Source organism: Chelonoidis abingdonii, chromosome 14 (genome assembly GCF_003597395.2).
Source record: "Chelonoidis abingdonii isolate Lonesome George chromosome 14, CheloAbing_2.0, whole genome shotgun sequence".
Classification (NCBI taxonomy): domain Eukaryota; kingdom Metazoa; phylum Chordata; order Testudines; family Testudinidae; genus Chelonoidis; species Chelonoidis abingdonii.
This window is the reverse complement of record NC_133782.1, coordinates 2,673,804-2,694,871: the sequence shown is the minus strand read 5'-3', so window position 1 is coordinate 2,694,871 and position 21,068 is coordinate 2,673,804. Positions and strand designations below refer to the sequence as shown.

The window sequence follows — 21,068 nt, the reverse complement described above, 5'->3', positions numbered from 1 at the left end:
GGGACAGGAAGCAGCAATGGAAGTCATTCCAATGGCATTTCCTGAAGAGCTGTACAGAAAAGTCTCCCAGCTCCAAATCAGTTTGAGAAGATGCCAAAGGTCTGCACACTGAGCACAGATCTCAAACAATCCCATTGTTCAGATTGCCCCTTTCTGCAACTAGCCACCCTGCCTCTCCACCTAGTACTCAGTCAATCTTCTGGGGAAAGGATCAGCATGATTGCAGGGAGTGCCTGGATATACCCTCCCTGATCCACACAAGTGTGACCGTGAGACTGAATCTGACGGAAGTGAAGACAGAATCTTCAGGGCTTCAGCTGGGAGAGAAGAGAACCATCTGGTGTTCAGAAAAATATTTATTTAACCCAGAAAGGTGATGCCTAGAGAGACATCTTTCCCCAGCCCTAGACAGCACACAGAGTAGATGAATGGGTGGGATATTTGTTTAGAAGACAGGAGGAGGAAAGAAAATAGGAAAAGCCAGTTGCCTGATAATGCAGGAGCCTTACAATTAGAGAGCACTTCACTGTCAAAGCTGACTGTGCACCTGGAGATACCATTCTTGGTCCAAGATGTCATACTGACAACTTATGGCCATTAAAGATCCCATGTCACTTCTATATAAGAGTCGGAGTATTAATTCTGGTATGCTAGCCACAGTCCAGTCTGCATAATTGTATTTGGCCCACACGGATTTCCCTTGTAACTTAATAAGAATACTGTATTCTTCTATCTTGGTATTTATACTGCGCTCATCACAAACACCTAGTCTTCATTCCATGTCTTCGAGCTGTCGTACAGTGGTGCTGTATGTTAAACGACTACGTTCCACCCAGACATAGCTGCATTTCCTTGAAAAATGTAGTGGATTCTATAAAGCTCTTTTAAACATGCAATATACCTATTTGAATCAATGCTTAATCTCACAGTGTTAACTACACACCAAATCTTGGTTATCCAAGCTGTCTAATCAGCCAGTGAACCTCTCACTGCCCAAACCAAAAGGTCTAAATGGACATAATTAAAGACACAAACGCCCTTAAATGGCAATGGGAGTCCTACATGCTAGGAACAGAGATTAGCATACCAGGATAGGAGGGCTTGAGAGCACATCTAGTTTGCTCATCCAACCCAAGCATGGATTTAGCATCTGCACACAGTGCAGTCACAAACTCTACCACTGAGTCCACCTCAGCCATCTCTAAGAGGGCGAGATGAATGCCTTGACATGGTTATTTCCAATCCCCACAGTGGAACAGAAATCATAGGAGTAGACATGAAGAGGAGCAAAAAGTCTGCCTGAAGGGTGAGATGCAAAGTCTCACGTTTGCTCTCTGAAAGCAGAGGGTGCATGGAGAGCACAACTTGCCTGTCATGACAAGCATCTGTGTCATTTCCCATCATTCAAAAAAAAAAAAATGACATTAGAAAATGGACTCTCCATAATCACATTTTCTAGAGGGTTTTCTCCACAAAGCGCCACAAGACTCCATCCTGCCGCAATGCAACTCAGCAGGACGCCATCCAACCTGGCTACCACTCAGCAACTGGCAAAATCTGGGTTCACAGAATCTCAGGGTTGGAAGGGACCTCAGGAGGTCATCTAGTCCAACCCCCCTGCTCAAAGCAGGGCCAATCCCCAACTAAATCATCCTGGCCAGGGTTTTGTCAAGCCGGGCCTAAAAAATCTCTAAGGAAGGAGATTCCACTACCTCCCTAGGGAACCCATTCCAGTGAAAACGTTTTTCCTAATAAAAACCTCCCCCACTGCAACTTGAGCCCATTACTCCTTGTTCTGTCATCTGCTATTACTGACAACAGACTAGATCCATCCTCTTTAGAACCCCCTTCCAGGTAGTTGAAAACAGCTATCAAATCCCTCCTCATTCTTCTCTTCTGTGGACTAAATAATTACAGTTCCCTCAGCCTCTCCTCATAAGTCATGTGCTCCAGTCCCCTAATCATTTATGTTGCCCTCTGCTGGACTCTTCCAATTTTTCCACATCCTTCTTGTAGTGTGGTGCCCAAAACCAGACACAGTACTCCAGATGAGGCCTGACCAATGCCAAATAGAGGGGAATGATCATGTTCCTTGATCTGCTGGCCATGTCCCTACTTATACAGCCCAAAATGCTGTTAGCCTTCTTGGCAACAAGGACACACTGTTGACTTATATCCAGCTTCTCGTCCACTGTAACCCCAAGTTCCTTTTCTGCAGAACTGCTGCATAGCCACTCAGTCCCTAGTCTGTAGCAGTGCATGGGATTCTTCCGTCCTAAGTGCAAGACTCTGCACTTCTCCTTCTTGAACCTCATCAGATTTCTTTTGGCCCAATCCTCAAATTTGTCGAGGTCCCTCTGTATCCTATCCCTACACTCCAGCTTATCAGTTTAGTGTCATCTGCAAACTTGCTGAGGGTGCAATCCACTCCTCCAGATCATTAATGAAGATATTGAACAAAACCAGCCCCAGGACTGACCCTTGGGGCACTCCCTTGGGTTGGGCAGGTCAGAAGAAGAGGGAAGAGGCTTCATCTAGTCCATTCTAGAGGACATGATAGCAGTTTTCAGGTATATAAAAGGGTGTCATAAGGAGGAGGAAGAAAATGTGTTCATCTTAGCCTCTGCGGATAGAACAAGCAGCAATGGGCTTAAACTGCAGCAAGGGAGGTTTAGGTTGGACATCAGGAAAAAGTTCCTAACTGTCAGGGTGGTTAAGCACTGGAATAAACTGCCTAGGGAGGTTGTGGAATCTCCATCTCTGGAGATATTTAAGACTAGGTTAGATAAATGTCTATCAGGGATGGTCTAGACAGTATTTGGTCCTGCCATGAGGACAGGGGACTGGGCTTGACCTCTCGAGGTCCCTTCCAGCCCTAGAATCTATGAATCCCCCTTCCAGTGATGGCCAGTTTTTCAGACTTCAGATAATTCTATTGGCATTATTTTTCTTGAGAAACTATTCCACTATTACACACAACTAATAGTTCTTTCCAGTGAGAAATTGGAACCCCAACCTTTCCTTTGTTCAATCTTCGCCCATTACTTCTCATTATACTCCCATGAGCCATCCTCAATTTCTTTGCCTCCTTGGTGTTTACATGTTAAACATCCAGGAAATCAGTACTTTAGGGAACTGTTTGAATTACTCCAATGGGACAAAGCTCAATGCCCCAGTCAAGAGACAGGACAGTCAGCATCAGCAAACAGCAGTATATTCTCCAGTTCCCACTTATTCAAGGAATTGCACATTTGTTGCCAGAACCTTCAATTCCAGCCTTTACTTTCTGACCAGATCTCTATTAGAAATGTAAATGAGTCATTCATCATGAATCATTCCCAGCCTTTGCAGAGCTCTCAGAAAAATATTATTCACACCCACTCTAAAAAAGCAAGGATTTCTCTCTGTTAATGGCATCCTGGCCCTCCATCCCAAGCACCACTGCAGCTCTTTCATTTTCACCAGCCTCAGGAAAGCAGGAACTCTTACCCAAAAAGACTGTCTGGACCTACTCCTGGCCTCTCAGGAATTGGCAGGCAGTGAAATGCTGCCATACTCTAGGAAACAAACTATTCTGATACATATCAGGAGCAGGCCAGCCAGAACTTGCATTCCTCTGTTTCAGACTTGGCTATGGCAATTTTTTGTGAATGGGCCAGGCAATAGCTGCTACGCATGTACCATACACACTGCTGGTGAGCAGTAATCCTCTGCAAAGAGGACAGTAACAGAGCGACTACTCCATCACTGGGCCAGGAGGAGCACTCACTGGGTAAAGGCTCATGGCAGAACTAGCTAGGAAGAGGCCAATGGTTTCTCTCTGCACCTAGAAGCAGGGGGAAGGTGAAAGAGAAGATATCCATAACCCTCCACCCCTATTGGGTTGTGATGCACTATTAACATTAGCACCATTGTTAGCAGCAGCAGCAGCGGTGAACAAGGGGAACAAGACTGGGAAAGCTGGGGGGTGGGTGGGAGGCCTAGTGCTAACAAGGCCAGGAGCGCCACTACTAAAGCTATCAAAGCTCCGGTCTGGTGTCTGCTTGGAAGCCCCTGTAATGGACCCACACAGTAGATGCACCCCACATCTTTTCACAGCTGTCAGTGTAGATGAACCTACAGAAACAGCCCAGACCTTCTCTCTGGGCATCATGGGTATTTGCATGGCCTCCCTGCATCAATGGCTGTGCCACATTGTTGCAAGCCGAAGCCAGCCAAGGCAGCTAGAATCACAAACAGGGATACCAGCACAGAGCAAAGCTGCTTCTCTGGCAAAAAAAAAAAATGGCTAATAGCCATCTTAAGAACAGGAGCCAGTGGGTGTGTCAGACAGAGGAATCCTGACCCTCACGCAATCTGCTGAGCAAATATTTGTTTCAAACAATGAATTTGTGCTCAGACAAAAAGGAAGCACACTGTGATACTTGGTTGGGCTGGGGGAGGGGATTGCATTCCCAACAAGCAGAGACCAGTGACTTTCTATCGGTGATTTAATCTAAATCTCCCAGGGAGTTCATTTACAAAATCAGATTGCATTATCGCCCAGGTCTCCAGGACACAACCCAATTGTCACCAGCAGCAACAGCCACAGAGACTGGGAAACCTCCAGTTGATCACCCAATTTAGGACTAATCTCTGTTTTTAAAAGACAAAGCTGGAGAGGAGAGGGATGAAACCCAGCATTCAGCTACTGCTAGGGTGATCTACAAGGCCAGAGACAGCCTGCTGAGATGGTCAGTGAGAATCCTGGTTATTAAAATGAAACCAAATGGGTAGCCACACCCTAGGCAGTGCCCCAGGACAACTGCATTCCTGGGCTCCACATCCTCCCTTCTGCCTCCACTCCTTTACTTTATCCTGGATCCAATGCTGGCCTTCCCTGAGCTCCAAGAGACAGATCAAATTCACCTGTGCCAGGAGCAGGTGCAGAGCAAGGCCGAGCTGAAAAAATCTTGTCTCCATACTCCCCAGCACCTCCTCAAGCTTTCAGGGTGGGATACTGATTGTGGCTGCGAAGGTGAACACAATTTTCAAAACCACAGCTCATCAATGGGCAAGGGAAACAATACTCCAGTGCTTAAATGCCAGTAGCGAAAAAGGGCTTTTTTTTACCCACAAAAGCTTATGGTCAAATAAATCTGTTAGTCTTTAAGATGCCACCGGACTCCTCATTATTTTAGTAGCTGGAATGTCCCCCCTGTCCAGCCAGCACTAGTACATGAGCCACCAGAATGTAGGAGTTAAAATAAGGTATAAACTAGGCCAACCATCTTCCATTGGCAAAATCCCCTGAACCTAACAAGTTCCACAGTGCAAGCCATCTAGTGATGAGTAGAATAGACTGTGGACTTCAGTGGGAAAACACCTACTCATGTTAACACAAACCCATTAAAAGGGCATGCAAGTTTGGTGCTCAGGAGAGCAGGGGGAAACAACTGTGATGGGAGCCAGCTATACAGCAGTAGGAGTTTTGGTTGGCTCTCTTTACACAGTTTTAGCCATGCACCTTAATTCTCAAACTACATGGAGGACAGATACCCAGTGGAAGAAGGCCTACTTTATTTGAGAGCAAATCAGAAGGTGAATTCTTCTCTCCAGAGGTGGACAGCTAGCATATCATCATCCATCCCACCTGGCCGCAAAGCCCAGCCCTGGCATTTTAGGGTCATTGCATTAACAAAGGTGGAAGGAAGGTTCAGTCCTGAGCTGGGTTCCCAACCACTGTCCGACATGCTAAGGAACAAGGGCTTTCATCTCTAAGAGCCAGCCTGGATTATGGGGGCTGCCAAAACGGTTCCTCCAACATCCAAGGAGACTGAGAAGAAAGAGGGATTCAGACAAGCCTGGCCGGTGGGCTCTGCCACAATGGAGTGACCCCTTGCGGCAAATCACTAAGAACGTGCAGGGAAAGGCTCATTCCAGTTGCATTTGATTCACTATGGACATCTAGGACATTTACTAGCATGCACAAGGCGTTCAACCAGTTACATTTTAATCAGACTTGTACTATAGCTGAGTGGGGAGCGCGGTCCCCTTGGAAGTGAGACATGTTCTTACCCAACCGCCATTCTCTTGGATCCAGGGATCTAGGTGGTCAGTCAGGTAAGTGGTCATCCACGAGACGATGCGTCCAACCAACACCTGCATCTCCTTGTCGACACTCTCCACACACAGGGCTCCTCCAAAGGAGAAAAAAGCCACAATGCGCCCCCAGTTCACTCCGTCCCGGAAGAGTTCATTCACTACCTGCTCAAAGCTCTGGTATGCCGTGCCAGGGGTGATATGGAGTTGGGAAGTGAGGTCACTGAAAGCCCTCCGATATCTCAATTCAAACTCATCTCCTGCCTCTCTCAGCGCCTGCCTCACTCCCGTTGCTGGAACCCTTTCATGGGCTTCAAGGCTGTTACTGTGCCCAGCAGCCCCATTCACTATGTGGCTGGCACCCGGATGCCAGGATGGACTCCCATTAGGGACACTTGCCATCTCAGCCTCTTCTGCAGAATCAGTCCTGATCTCATCCTCCCCTTCAAACCGACTCCAGCTGTATCCCCTCTGCGATAGCTTGTAGGAGAGAAAGTCAATCACTAATTCCCTGTTAGTGTTCGACATTTTCACATTAGGGGGATTCTCATGGAGTCCATGGTCCAGAACACAAGCTGACCAACGTGCTTACCACGTCCAGACTCTGCTCTCCTCTGGAGTCAAGGCAAACATCTGAACCCTGAGCAGACAATCTTTAGAGGGAAAAGAGAGGCAAATAAACTGTTAATACAACATTATACTCACTGTTAGGGCATTAACATCAGTAGCTTCTTCCTAAACTGAAACCCTCAAGTGTTTTTGTAGCTATATGTTAGGCAGAACCTCAGAAAACTGCTGGAAAACCATCAATTTCTATGAGAACTAGGCTGAAAACCCTTGGACTTGCTTCTGAAACAGCCACAAGTCACATGCACATGAAATGCAATCAGTTCAGCCACCTCTACGTGAATGAGGGAAAGCCTGAAAGCTCTTTTGTCATGTAGCTGCGCAGAAGGTTGAGGGGTTTCTACACCTCTGCCTAAGGTCAACAAGGGCTCAGTGCCCAGTCAGCCACTGCTAAGCCGCAGAAGAAAAAGCAGCTCTTGCCGAAGCGATCACGCGACACTGCAGGCTGGAAATCTGAAAGCAAAGAAAGACGCTTTGGAGCCCCGAAAGCTCACCCTCTGCCTGCTCCTCCATTACCTTGATTGAGTGGTGCATGCAGCTCCGCTCTGCTGCAGTAACGCAAAGAGCCCCTCCCTCGCTCCCTCCCTCACGCCTCCTTCCTCCCCGCCTCCCAGAGAAGATCAAAGCTCTTCCTGGTTTTTTGTTTTTTTTAAAGGGACCCGTACTACTGGGTGAGGTCCCTTGAAATATTTGCTTGTGCACTAACTAAAAGAACAATGCAGCCCTCTCTCACTCCTGTCAAGTAACATTTTCCAACAATTAGCGAGGCTCAGCCTAGAACAATAGCAGCTGCCAGCCTGCACAGGGGAGTTGTTTTAAGCTTTACAGCATCATTTTCCTTTTTCCATTCCAGAGAGGATTAGCCTTGGGTTGAGTTTCACCAGCTTCCAGGTGCATGGAAGCCGCGCAGTTCCTCTTTGCTGGATTTGGGTGCCACTACATCCTTAGGAGATCCTATAACGGACCCCTTATGTGTTTTACTGGAATCCCAGTTATAGGTTCACACCCTCAGCCCTACTTTGTTAGCAAAAGTTGGGAGAGGAAGTCACATAATAGTTTCAGAGTGCCCATGAAAAGCAAGCAAAGACTGGAAGCACATTCAATCTATGCTGTATTACTTCTGATGTAGTTAATCATTGCAGAGGGAGGTTTCCAGGGAAAAGGAATGCACCCAATCACATATAAAAGTGGGCGAGACTTGGCACCATTGAATTTTGAGGGAAACCCTGTAATATTACCAGAGAAGCCTAGAGTAATATAAGGACAGAAATAACCCTACAGAAATATGCCCCAGATACATTCTTTTTCAATCTCTTACCATCACAAATACAGTCATCATCTATCAGGGAAAGAGGGCCAGGGTTTTCTGTTATTCTAAATATTCAGACCTTTCTGTAATCAGTTGTATTAAGAAACCTTATTGTTCCACAGAGAAATCACCAGGTAGTTCAGTCACTGACTGAAGTTACCTTCATCTCAACACTCTTTATTAAAAGCATTTTACTGTATTCAGTTCTATGATTTTACTAGGAGCAGCTTCTCTCTTCCCCATTTCCACCCTGCCCTAGGTCCTACAAGGGGAAGCAGCATAGGGTGGCCTCACCTAAACCACAAGGATCTGTAACAATAGACAGGATACCTAGGCTCCCTATCAGAATATGGGTTGGAGAGAGAACATACATGCGTGTTTCTACTTACCCGCTAGAGTAGCTGCTGGGAGAAAGCTCTGGCCTCGGAAATCTCAGTTCACCGCCCCTGTCGGACCAGCAGCAGAGGAGAAAAGACAACCACTGACTCAGCACGCAGTAGGCTGCTCCCTGACCCTCCCACAACAAGATGCATTGAGCTGCCCTGCTCCCCATCCCTCATGTCCCTCCCCCACTAGTCTTCTAACTCTTCCTTTGCCCCACCCCCTTTCCAGCCCCCAGATCTTTGGAACTCTATACATAGCAAGAGTCCCCTCTCGCTGCTGCCCTCTCTCTCAGGCATTTGCAGTAAGCCCCTCAACACAACATCTAGGTGCCAATATCTATTTTGCTCAGACACCTTACATAGAGGTCCTAGGTTTTTATTGTTGTTTTATTTTTAAATTCATTCTCCTGCCTTCATCAGCACTGGAAGTTTTTTAAATCACCTTCTGAAAGCAAACAGGCTTGGGCTAGTTCTTATATCCTCTCCTGAGGAGCTCCAATTGAGAACTGTGGGTTGAGAAGGCTTTGCTCTTGTAAATTTCATCTGGACTCTGTCAGCCAGAGCATTCACTTGGCTTGGAACACATCTGTTTCGCAGGGTCACAGATGTGAAGGTGATCTCCAAGATCATCAAGATCTAGTATGTATTGTTCCTTAAAAGCAAAGATTGTTATTCACCTATCTGAAGTATTAGCTGGGTTAAAACAAAAAATTTAGATAAATTCCTGGAGGATAAGGCCACCAATGGCTACTAGCCAAGGTGGTCAGGGTGTTGCTAAACCTCTGACAGCTAGAATCGGGGACTGGATGACAGGAAATGGATTGTGTGTTAATTATGCTGCTGTTAATTTCTTCTGAAGAATCTGGCAGTGGGCATTGTGAGAAGACAGGCTATTGGGCTAGATGGACTACTGATCTTGCCCATTATGGTTGTTCTTATATTCCAGAATGAAGTGGGAGCCCCTGGACTCTTTTAAGTCCCCATGTGATGAGCTCTTAGCAGTTTCTTTCTTTAAAGAAAGTCTGCTGCATGCTGCACAAGTTAGAATTTCTATGTAGCATTCATCTTCAGACCCAGGTGGACTTACGGTAGTTAACTGAGATTACAGTTTTTAAGTACTCATCCAAAAGAAACAGCCGAAATCTTCTGGCAAGGTGGTAAAAGGTGGTCTTTCTTGCCCGTGTTGCAATCCATATATCTAGGAGAACCCAAGAGTTCATACTTCTTTGTTGTTTGGAGAGATGCACGCCATCAGCAGAGGGTGCAGAATTAGAACAAATGGCATTTCATAAACTTTCCAGTGGGTCTCAAATATATGTTGAAAAGTAGAGTGGGCATGATTAATTGTTGCAGGATCTGTTGGGATTAATGACGCTCACTCAGTACTATGCCACTGATTCCTGATAGGTCTTGCATGTAAATCAGCATCATTTTTTATCTTAGCTTACTTTTTGGAGCAGGGAGGCTAAAGTTGCAGCACCCTTTATTGTAAAGAAAACCCTACAGATGTAACCCACTGATGCTGAGAGCTGGAAGTTTGTCACAGTGATCGTAGCTTATTCATAGTATCCTACAAGCATCCAGGGCAGGCTGTTGGGACCCTGGCAACCCACTCCTATGGGACCCTCTTTTTTCCTGGCTGTAGGAGAGGTACCAATTAGTTGCTGCTGATGGCTCTATGTTACCAGAAATTCCCTCTTAGCTGGTTGCCCACAGAGGAATTGGCTTCTTTGCTGAACAGCCAGTGTGATTTCTGAGCCAAGAGTAGCAGGATGGGCTAATGGGCTAAGCCCAGGACTCCCACCTTCCAGGCACTGACTCTCTTGGCTTTGGCAAAGCCATTGAGGAGTTCGCCTTCCAGTTCCCTTGTCCGCGTGCAATGGGGGGAAAGGACAGGCACATGGGAAGGCTTAGGGGTGAATGAGAGAATGGCTGTAACCTAGGACCTGAGATCCACCCTAGCCAAAGGCCCTGCTGGGGAGAGCCCCAGAACTGGGAGCCTGCCGAGGGAGGGGAACAAACAGCAGGAGAAGAAAAGGAGACCGCCCCCCCCCGCTTTCCTTTCCCCTCCCCCACCTCTGCCCCTCCCCATGGCCCCGCCCCCTGGGGGATCAGGGGCGGGACCAACAAGCATCCTCCCATTGGCAGCTTCCGGTTGTCACTCACGCCTTGCCTGCCCCACTTCGCTCTCTGCTCAGAGGCCGGCGAAGAGCCCAACCCTCTGCTCCCCGCCCAGGAAGACGCCGGGACAGAGATCGCTGGGAGCCCGCAGCGCCTGAGCCGCTTCAGCGGCCTCCTCCCCCAACGGTCTCCTTGTCAGGGCTGAGAGGGGAGTACGCATGCGCGAACGGGTCTCACGCTTGGGGCGGGAATATCCGGCCAGGCCTGGGCGTTAATACCCATGCGCGAGATGTGGTTCACTGAGCGTGCGGCTGCACACGCGTGAGTAGTGAGCATGCGCAAGACAACTGGAGATCGTGTCAGAGCGCAGACTTTGGCGACCTCGCGTGACCGCCCTAGAGAAGTGGAGATTTAAAGGGACCGCGCCGCCTGGCTCGCTCAGTGATGTCACTTTGCAGCTGTCGGGCTGGGTCACGCCCAGCTGGAGGGGCTGTGCCCATAGCAGCCCATCAGCGCCGCCTCTGTCCTGCGGGGCTGCGTGTCCTGCGTGGGCCAGCCCTGCCAACAGCCCTATGGGGCATCCATTCCCATGCCTGGGGCTTAGATGGCACCGTGCAAAAATGCCAGTGGCTCCCAGCTGAAAAGCCAGAGGGCTGCATCAGTCACCTATGCAGGCTGACCAGGCAGCAAGCGTGAAAATCAGGACAGGGGATGGGGATAGTAGGTGCCTATATAAGACAAAGCCCCAACTATCGTGACTGTCCCTATAAAACAGGGACATCTGGTCACTCCTCATGTATGGTTGTTCCAGCTCTTTTCGTCCTCAGGCAGAAAGAAGTGGGGGCGCAATGGAGCATTTTCATAGAATCACAAGGGTAGACCTGGAAGGGACCTCACAAGGTCATTTAGTCTCTCCCCTGGGCTCACATCAGGACTGAGTAATAACTAGACCATCCCTAAGGCATCTAACTTGTTCTTAAAAACCTCCACTGCTGGAGAGTCCACAACCTCCCCGTAGGCAATTTGTCCTAATGTCCAACTTAAGCCATGCTTGATGCAATTTAAAACTATTGCTTCTTGTCTCAGAGGTTAAGGAGAACAATTTTTCACTCTCCTCGTTGTAACAACCTTTTACATACTTGAAAACTTATGTCCCTCATCCATCTTCTTTTCTTCAGATTAAACAAATCAATTTTTTCATAGGTCATTTTTTCTAGACCTTTAATCATTTAATCTAGTCTCCTCTGGGCTTTCTCCAATTTGTCCACATCTTTCCTGAAATGTGGTACCCAAAACTCAACATGTTACTCTAGCTGAGACCTTATCAGCATGGAATAGAGTAGAAGAATTACTTCTCATGTCTTGCTGGGGTTTTTAAATTTTATACATGCTACTCTGCATCTGTTAGCAGAAGCAGGTCAAAGTGTGCATGGTGTAACTCCTTGGTGAGTATGTTTTTCAGGTTCCCCTTTGTGCCTGTCTACAGCGGATATGAGTTCTTACAGTCCCCAGCTACAGTAGCTCAAGCTGTAACAGCTGATGTTTTTAGCTCTGAAGCTCTCCAGTTTAATCCCCAGTGTATTGGCCAAGAGAGGGACTGGCACCCTAGAGTCACAGGTGCTGGAATTAGGGTGCTGCCACACTCTCTGGCTCCAAGTGGTTTCCATCATATACAGGGCTTACAGTTTGGATCAATGGCTGTCAGCACTCCCACTGTACAAATAGTTCCAGTGCCCCTGCCTGGAGTTTGCTGCAAAAGATGGGGTGGTTTGCAGTGGTGCTTATTCCTGGGTGAGTTCCTTACATATGTTCAGATTGGCCCCTGTAATGATAGGCAGTTGTGATTAATTTGGGCATGAGTATTGTCAAGCTTAAGATGAACAACAGTATTGCCAGTGTTAGGCCTAAAACTTCCGGAAGCTTTATAAAATGAGCTTCGCAAAATTATCTTTAAAAAGCAAGCTTTGCAAAATTAAGCTGCAACTGGCCTACAGCCAGACAACATTTTATGTTGACTCCTATATGGTATAATAGGTCATGCCCCCGGGTATGGCTTATTGAAACCACCTTTGGAACTTGTGGTTAAGAGACACTGCAGCAAAAAAATAGATTCCTATGTGGGTTTGATAGGCTAGGCCTTTAGGCATAGGTCATCAAGATAACCTCACCCACAATCAAGCCAATAACCCATTTAGAGGTAAGTTACCTAGAAAACTAAGGAAAACCACAGTCGAGACAGTGGGCTTTATAGAAGTAAGCTATCTCCTTGAGCATAACTTATAAACTAAAACAATAATTGGCTACAAGAAAATAAGCATGAATTCTACAGCCAAAGCGATAACACTAAATTTGGCCTAACCTGATTGGTTGACCTGCTTCAAAACACCGCAGGCAGATGAGATTAAATGTGTAAAACCTCAGGAGGGTATGTGCGCATGTCTTGGTCTAGGATGTTGTTCTTTTTGACCATCTGACCCCCCCCCCCCCAAACTGAGGAAACCTGAATCACACCGACTATCTGTACCTGGCCAGTGCAAAGAGCAGTCGACTAAAGGGTAACGTATTCTCCGCAGGGTAAGGTTTTAAAAGTCAAATAGTCTGGTTGCATGCAAACTAAGGTAAGGGAATAAAGAAGTCTGGGTTGCTTGAGCTGTTTTGATCTTACGCTTAGGGTTGCCATCCTCCTTGTTTCGCCAGGAGTCTCCTGGAATTGGACTTTATTTCCTGGAGGCTACTGAAGCCAAACTGGGAGATTTTGCATGCTAAAAGTCCAGAGGCGCAGCAGGGCTAAGGCAGGCTCTGCCTGCCCTAACCCCGTGTTGCTCACGGAAGTGGCCAGCACATCCCTGCAGCCCCTGGAGGAGGGGCAGTGGTCTCTGCGCGCTGCCTGCACCCCGAACACCAACTCCGCAATTCCCATTGGCCAGGAATTGAAACCAATGGGAGCCGTGGGAGCATGCCTGCAGGCTGGGGCAATGTGCAGAGTCCCTTGCCCCCGCCCCCCCCTGGAACATGCTGGCCATTTACGGGAGCGGTGCGGGATCAGGGTTATCAGGGAGTGTGGAATACCATATTTTACTGCTAGCGATAGGGGAAATATTTCAGCAAATAAACCACTTGCTGATAAATGCAGTTTCGGCCAACCCCAAACTATTTGTGAACACATCAAGTTTTAACGAAACCAAAATTCAAAATGGGGGTTATTTAGACATCTGCACAATGCAAATAAACCTGCTGAGAAGTGTGTTGGTGTAAAGCTGGCTAGGTGTGTTGGGCCTGATCCTGGGAGGTGCCGGACTAGGGAGACTCCTTGGCATGGAAGGTGATTAGGGGAAAGAGCACAACCCCCTAGCTCTATGCTGGGGAAGATCACATGGCCCGACCCACTGAGTCGAGGCAATGGGGCTGGAGGGGATGGGAGACGTGGCACCCCACTGAGTTGGGGGAAGGGTTTGGTATGGGGATAAGCCAAGCGCCAGTGTCTCCTGTAGTCTGCCTGCCCTACCTCCATAGTTACATCAGCTTCACAATGGACTATTCCGGCCACCAAGGACACCAATTGCCCCCGCCACTGGAACGTAGTCAAACAGCTACTTACTTACTGAAAGCCGATTGGCTACTTCATCCCCAAAATTGAAAGTTCCTTCTCGGATTGGCTACGCACTCCGGCTCCTGGTGCCTTCTGGGAGTTGTGGTTTCGACGCTCGCCGGCCGTGCAAGCCGCCATCAGGCTGGAGACTACATGTCCCAGAAGTCTCCTTGAGGGCAGTTGGTTTCATGAGAGAGCAGGGCGGGCTTGTTTCCATCCGGGCACTGGGCTCCGTCCCGCGGCTTGTCCAATCCGCACGTTGGATGGGGATGAGACCAGCGGTGATTGGTGAGTTTGGACTAGGGACCGTTGTTCAAACTTGTTAACGGCGGAGCCAAGCGAAGCACTGGAGACTCGCGCAAAGCGGGGCTGGGATTGGCGGTAGCGGCGGTAAGTGGGTTCGGGCCTGGCTGGCTCCTGAGCAAGGGGGCCCCTTGGCCCCCCGCGGGCTGGGGTCTCTCCCGCCCGTCCCGGCTGGGGTCTCCGCCTGGGGGGCGGCGTTAGTGGGTCCCCGGCCGTGTCAGACTTGGGGCCCGGCTGTAGCCGGAGGGGTGGGAGTCCCGCGTTCCCGGGAGCGGGCCCCTCTCCCCGCTGGTGCCTGGGGCGGGGGCGAGCATCCGCCGAGCTTCGTGCCCGGCTCGGTGCCTGTTGCTGGGAGGGGCGGGTTGCTCCAGGCCCGTCTCTCTGCCCCGACTCAGCTGCCCCTTTGCTGAAGTTTTGACCAACTCAGAATGGGGGACGTGTGCTGGGGTGGGGGGGTTAATAGTCATAGGAGCGGAGATGTGGCTGCAGCTTTTGCATCTGTTCTGGCAGGCTCTGGTGTGGCCTGGTCGGTGGGGTGCTGGCTTCTGATGAGGTTTGGGGGTGGGGTGGGGTGCTTTGAAGGCCAGAGCAAGGGTTTGGGGAAGTTTTTGCTGTATTGAAGCAGGTTCTTTCAGGGAGTCACGGTAGCTTGTTTTATGAGGCTATCTACTTCTTTGGTGGAATATCCTTGTTTGGAGAAGGCAGTTTTAAGCGTATTAAGGTGTATATCCCAGACCATATTCTGTGGCATTCAGGTGCCATTGCAAACAAAACATACACACACAAACACTTAACATTTGGTTAAAGAGCATGTTGGAGAATGGGCTAGTGCAAGAAGTTCCAAAGTAACTGAAATGTCAAATTTTGGTATCAGAGCACTGGATTCCTTTAGCTATTAAGAACAAACACTTTCCATCTTTGTTATCGTGATGTTATGTAATTTCTTCTTGTTACAACATAGGCACATTTGAAAAGAGAACTTCAAAAGTAATTTTAGAAATAATTTTGTCAAAATCAACACACTAAAAACACATCAATTTGTTGAAATAGACTTCCCCCTTTTTTCGACCCCAGCTCAGGGGCTGCTGTAGTGGGGGAGAGGGCACATCCATTGCATTAGAAAGATGAGGCTACTGATATTAAAATGAGTTGTGTGCTTTTATCTGTAGAACAAACAAAACATATTAAGGTTTATTTTATATAGCACTTATATCCAAAGCGCTTTACAAAAGTTAGCTAATGGTACAAACGTTTGGAAAGATCATTAAGTGGTCCCTCGAGACCCTCAGCAATTTTCAAGTGGTCTGCGAAAAAATAAGTTTTGAGAACCACTGGTCAAGTGGAACTGCAGTAGCAGCTCTGCCATAGAATTCCCGGATATCATTGAAGCCCTCATTGGCAAAGGGTTCACTGTTGTGTCAGCAACTTTTATGGGGCCTACCAGACTCATTATACCTAACACATTGCTGTCCTAGTATTCATATGTAAAGAATGTTGTGACTATCAGTGGAAACTGGTGATGCACTGATCATTAGTATCATTGTGATGTGTATGTATTAACAGTATGAGGAATTATGTATACCTACTTGTGACAGGTTAGATCACAGAACCCCCCGCCCTCCCCCCCCAAAAAAAGACTGCCACTGCTCCTGTTTTCCCTGCCGGCTCAGGACTCCAGCACCCAGTCTTGCTGAGCCAGACACTCCTGTCTGCTGCAACAAAGATCCAATTACTTGCCCCAAAGCTGCCGGTCTGCCTGAAAACAGCTCACAGAAGTGTGCTTGTCTTTAACACCCAGATGCCCAACTCCCAATGGGGTCTAAACCCACATAAATCTGTTTTAGCCTGTATAAAGCTTATGCAGGGTAAACTCATAAATTGTTCTCCCTCTATAACACTGATAGAGAGATCCACAGTTGTTTGCTCCCCCAGGTATTAATACGTACTCGGAGTTAATTAATAAGTAAAAAGTGATTTTATTAAATACAGAAAGTAGGATTTAAGTGGTTCCAAGTAGCAACAGACAGAACAAAGTAAGTCACCAAGCAAAATAAAATGTGCAAGTCTATGTCTAATTAAACTGAATACAGATAAGATCCTCAACAGTTCCAGAATGCTCCCTTTTACAGACTAATCTCCTTTTAGCCTGGGTCAAGCAATCACTCACACCCCTTTGTTCCAGTTTCTTCCAAGTATCCTGGAGGGTGGAGAGGCTCCCTCTTTAGCTAGCTGAAGACCAAATGGAGGGGTCTCCCAGGGGTTTAAATAGACTTTCTCTTGTGGGTGGAGACCCCCTTGGAATGTGCAGTCTATATGGTTTTATAAAGATTTAATAATAAGTAAATATAATGTAGCTAAGATATGCTTCATGCAAAAGGTCTCTTATAAGGTATCTTTACAAATCTTATAATCTGAGTGTGATCATTCTATTTGTATAAATGCACCACTCTTGTATCTAAAACTAGAAATATAAAATATAACTCTAAGGGCCTATTGTAATTATGTAAAGTGTGGGCCATTAATGGTGCTGTGAAATCTTGATAACTCCCATTAACTAGGACCATTGTCTTCAGATGGGTGTGTTTTACCTGTAAGTCTTCCTGTATACCTGTGTGCTGGCAAGTGGGTAATGAAGTCTTGCAGTGGCATGTGATCATGTCACCTGAACTGAAATCCATCTTTAACCTGGTGTCTTTCCATTGGGATGGAAACTCAGAGAGCGACAAAAGAATTCCCGCGTTATGCAAAAGTTATATAAAATGATGGAAGAAAACAAAGGAAGAGAGAGAGAACCATCATGAAAAATCCCCTAGCTACCACCTCAGCTGGAACAAGAGCTGTACCAGGGGGGAAGAATTGTGCCCAGGCCTGGAAGGTGTCCAGTCTGAGGAAAAAATTTACTAAAGCATGTCTAAGGGTGAAATTATCTGTATTCACTTTGATTAGACACAGATCTGCGCATTTTATTTTATTTTCCTCGGTGACTGACTTTGTTCTTTCTCTCTGTTACTACTTGGAACCATTTAAATCCTACTTTGTGTATTTAATAGTAATGAGGGGGAGAAACTGCTTTAGATAAGAATGGTAGCCTAAGTTACTTTTTAGTCTCTAGAAACCATGTTATACTTCTGTTTTGTTTGTGTAACCAGTCCTGTTTCCATTATCCTTACTCTGTATCACTTAAACTTATTCTTGTCTTATGTTGGATATACCTGACTGCTGTGGTACTAACAAATGTGAAATTCGAGATATAAACTTCTAGCTCTGTGTATTACTCCTGAAGGAATTCTGTGCAAAAAAAAAAATTATGTGCACAATATTTTAAAATTGTCAATAAATAAATGTGGCTCCAGCATGGTAGGGGCAATGGGACTCTGCAGGGGAGCCGGGTGAAGGTTGTTGGGGCTCACAGGGGGGTCTGGGTGTGGGGAGAGGGCTTGGGGCGGGGGGGCTCAGTTGTGTGGGTCCAGATGTGGGGAATGAGGCTGGGGGGCATGGAGTGGGGCTTGGGGCGGGAGGGGCCGGGTGCAGCTGTTGGGGGCCCCTTAAAAGGTTTGGGGTTTGGGTCCAGGTGTAGGAGGGGTTAGGGATTGTCAGAGTGAGGGTTCGATTGACCAGTTTCATGGGGAAGCCTCAGCTGCTGCTGAGAAGATGCCACATGCTGGGTTCCTGCTCCCCCTACCCCTCCAATTCCCCTATCCTCACTTCATCCCCCTCCCCTCACTCCCATATTCTCCTCACCCCCACCCCTTACCCAGCCCCACCCCGGGCACTTACTGTTGCACAGAAAACCTGAAGGCTTCCAGCACACAAAAGGGGAGCATGACTGGCACTAGAAACCAGGAGATGAAGTTCAGCTGCAGAGTCAGGGGAGTCCAGACGCAACCTCCTTCAGCTGGGCAGCTCTGTGCTTGCAGAAATGGGGGCAGCGGTGGCAGCAGGTAACCCCGTGTGCCCCCCTATGCCTTGCCTCTGGGATAGGCAATCCCCCCCAAAAGGACACCCGTGGTCATGATCCCCACCCCTGGCGGCTTCCCTTTTCTTTCCTGCCGTTTTCTGCGGGGAAGCACAGGCATTCTGCAGGGGGGATGTTTTCTGTGGGTGCGCAGTCCTGCAGAATTTCCCCAGGAGTAATGTATACGGTCTCTTGGCAAAAGCTTAACTGGTAAGTGTTGAGAGTGCCCAGTGATGGGGCTGGATGCTATAGGGAGAATGCCCTTCAGGGATAGGGGTACACCTAGTGTTAACTTGCAAAGCAAAATAGGACTGGCAGAGTCCTGAGGAGAGGGTTTGAGTGGTAGAGTCGTGCTGTGCAAGAGCTGCCACAAGATAGACTCCTCATGCTGGAGGCAGGGGGTAACCAGATGACCTATGATACTGGGTGCCTTGAGGAACTGTCACATCGGGCAAGTTACTTACCTTGCCTGGTCTTCCCCTCTGTAAAACAGACTAATAAGATCCTATAGGGATTTTAAGGATTGTTCCATTATATATTGAAAGGCACTGTGATGTGACAGCAATGTAACAAGTTACTAAAACAGGGCACATGTCATGACACAGGTTTTAAAAAAATATCTGGTCTTCCTTCAGTCCCTCAGATTCAAAAGCAGTGCTGGATGCTTTTTGGCCATGTTGCCAGGATGGCCAAAAACACCCCATCACACCACTTTCAAACTCTCCATTGATGCGCGAAGAGGTGTATGTCCTGACTCTACCAGGGGGCAGTCCCAGAGATTCATGCATTTGAAGGATTAAGCCACATCTGGGAAATTCACTACACGATGCCTGCTGCTATGCCATCGTCTGTGGTCTCTCTGGTTGGCACAGTCATCCTCGGTAGACTATGCGTATTTGATGTGAATGAGTCTTGAAATTCAGATACACTCTGGTTACAAAGTCTGGAACAAAGAACAGTCCTGGCTCTCCATAAGAGAGTGTGTTGTCTTTACCGATAATCTTAAGTCTATCCAATATTAGACTATTCTAAAATCTGAAGAGATGTGTACCTGTTTATTATGAAAACTGAGAACAGTGATTCTTTTTCTTATGCTCTAATCCAGTGGTTCTCAACCTGTTTACCATTGTGGGCCACATCCAATACTACCTGTATGGCCCTGAGGATGTCACATGGGCCACAGCTGTGTGCTGATCAGGCTGCAGGTTGAGAACCACAGCCCAGATCTCGCTTACCTGGTCAAAATAGGCAAATTATACTCAAAAATATCTGAGGCCATTGGCCACTAAACTTTGTGAAAATCCATGAGTTTTATTGATTGCTTAATTATTTGCTCCATTATCTTTCCGGGTACAGGAGTTAAGCTGACTGGTCTATAATTCCCTGGGTTGTCCTTATTTCCTTTTTTATAAATGGGCACTATATTTACCTTTTTCCAGTCTTCTGGAATGTCTTCCATCTTCCATGACTTTTCAAAGATAATTGCTAATGGCTCAAGTATCTCCTCAGTCAGGTCCTTGAGTATTCTAGGTGACTTGAAGACATCTAACTTGTCTAAGTAACTTTTAACTTGTTCTTTCCCTATTTTAGCCTCTGATCCTACCTCATTTTCACTGGCATTCACTGTTAGACATCCAATCACCATCAAGCTTCCTGGTGAAAACCAAAACAAAGAAGTCATTAAGCACCTCTGCTATTTCCACATTTTCTGTTGTTCTTTCTCCCGCCTCCTCACCGAGTAATGGGCCTTCTCTGTCCTTGGTCTTCCTTTTGCTTCTAATGTATTTGTAGAATGTTTTCTTGTTTGATCTTGTTTTGTGCCTTGGCCTTTCTAATTTTGTACTTACATGCTTGTGTTATATGTAGTTGGTTAGTTCTTTGGAAAGTTGGGTAGATCTCTGGTTGATTTTTTAGGGCTTGTCTATGCTTAAAAATGAGCTACTCCTGAATAATTGTGGCCTCTTATTCCAGAGTAAGGGTATGGCTACACTGGCACTTTACAGCGCTGCAACTTCCGCGCTCAGGGGTATGAAAAAACACCCCCCCCGAGCGCTGCAAGATGCAGTGCTGTAAAGCCTCAGTGTAATCAGTGCGGCAGTACTGGGAACGCGGCTCCCAGCGCTGCACGCTACACCCGTAGAGGATGTGGTTTACATGCAGCGCTGGGAGACCTCTCTCCCAGCACTGGCGCTCCGACCACACTCACACTTCAAAGCGCTGCCGCGGCCGCGCTTTGAAATTTCAAGTGTAGCCATACCCTAAGAGTGCCTCGTTCCAGTTTAGTTTACTCCAAAGCACCCTTATTCTGGAATAAGGGTGTCAACACGTAATTATTCAGGAGTAACTCCGAGCATAGAAAAGCCCTTAGTCTGAACAGAAACTGGCCACTTAAACTCTTGTCCTTTATGTACTCTATGAAGTGCAGTTCTGTAACTAACCATGTTCATCCTTCACAAATGCAGCATATATTGGTCAACTAGCTGAGCAGAGCCAGAGTGAGAACTTGTCAAAGTAGATGTGCCCCATGCCTGCCATCATAGAAAAACTCTCTTTTGATAAAAATGGTGTCAGCAGGCACTTTCCCAGTGCAGATCTTATGGAAGAAGAGATTGTCCTACTCTACTATTTAACAATGTCCTACAGGAAGAATTGAGGTGGGATGCCAGCCTTTACTCCTAGCCTCTGGTCAGATGTTTTGGT

General features: G+C 47.3%; 2 protein-coding genes across 10 annotated transcripts in view; one reads left to right on the top strand and one right to left on the bottom strand.

The window, feature by feature from the left end:
• BCL2L1 (BCL2 like 1) overlaps window positions 1-8,573 on the bottom strand; it is a 29,528-nt gene extending 20,955 nt beyond the window's left edge. The window contains exons 1-2 of one of the 3 annotated variants that reach the window (XM_032766371.2): window positions 8,407-8,573; window positions 6,058-6,734 (exon numbers count right to left, since the gene is read on the bottom strand). In XM_032766371.2, coding sequence (XP_032622262.1) covers window positions 6,058-6,609 — 552 coding nt within the window. In that variant the 5' untranslated portion in view covers window positions 6,610-6,734; window positions 8,407-8,573. Of the gene's footprint in view, window positions 1-6,057; window positions 6,735-7,202; window positions 7,280-8,406 lie in introns of those variants that run through there. The other 2 variants (XM_032766372.2, XM_032766373.2) reach the window with 2 other exon arrangements.
• A 4,350-nt stretch (window positions 8,574-12,923) lies between these two features.
• TPX2 (TPX2 microtubule nucleation factor) overlaps window positions 12,924-21,068 on the top strand; it is a 32,279-nt gene continuing 24,134 nt past the window's right edge. For 4 of the 7 annotated variants that reach the window (XM_032766311.2, XM_032766308.2, XM_032766309.2 and 1 more), the window contains exon 1: window positions 12,924-13,076. The gene's annotated coding sequence lies outside the window, so the exon portion shown is untranslated. Of the gene's footprint in view, window positions 13,096-14,373; window positions 14,501-21,068 lie in introns of those variants that run through there. The other 3 variants (XM_032766307.2, XM_032766305.2, XM_032766306.2) reach the window with 2 other exon arrangements.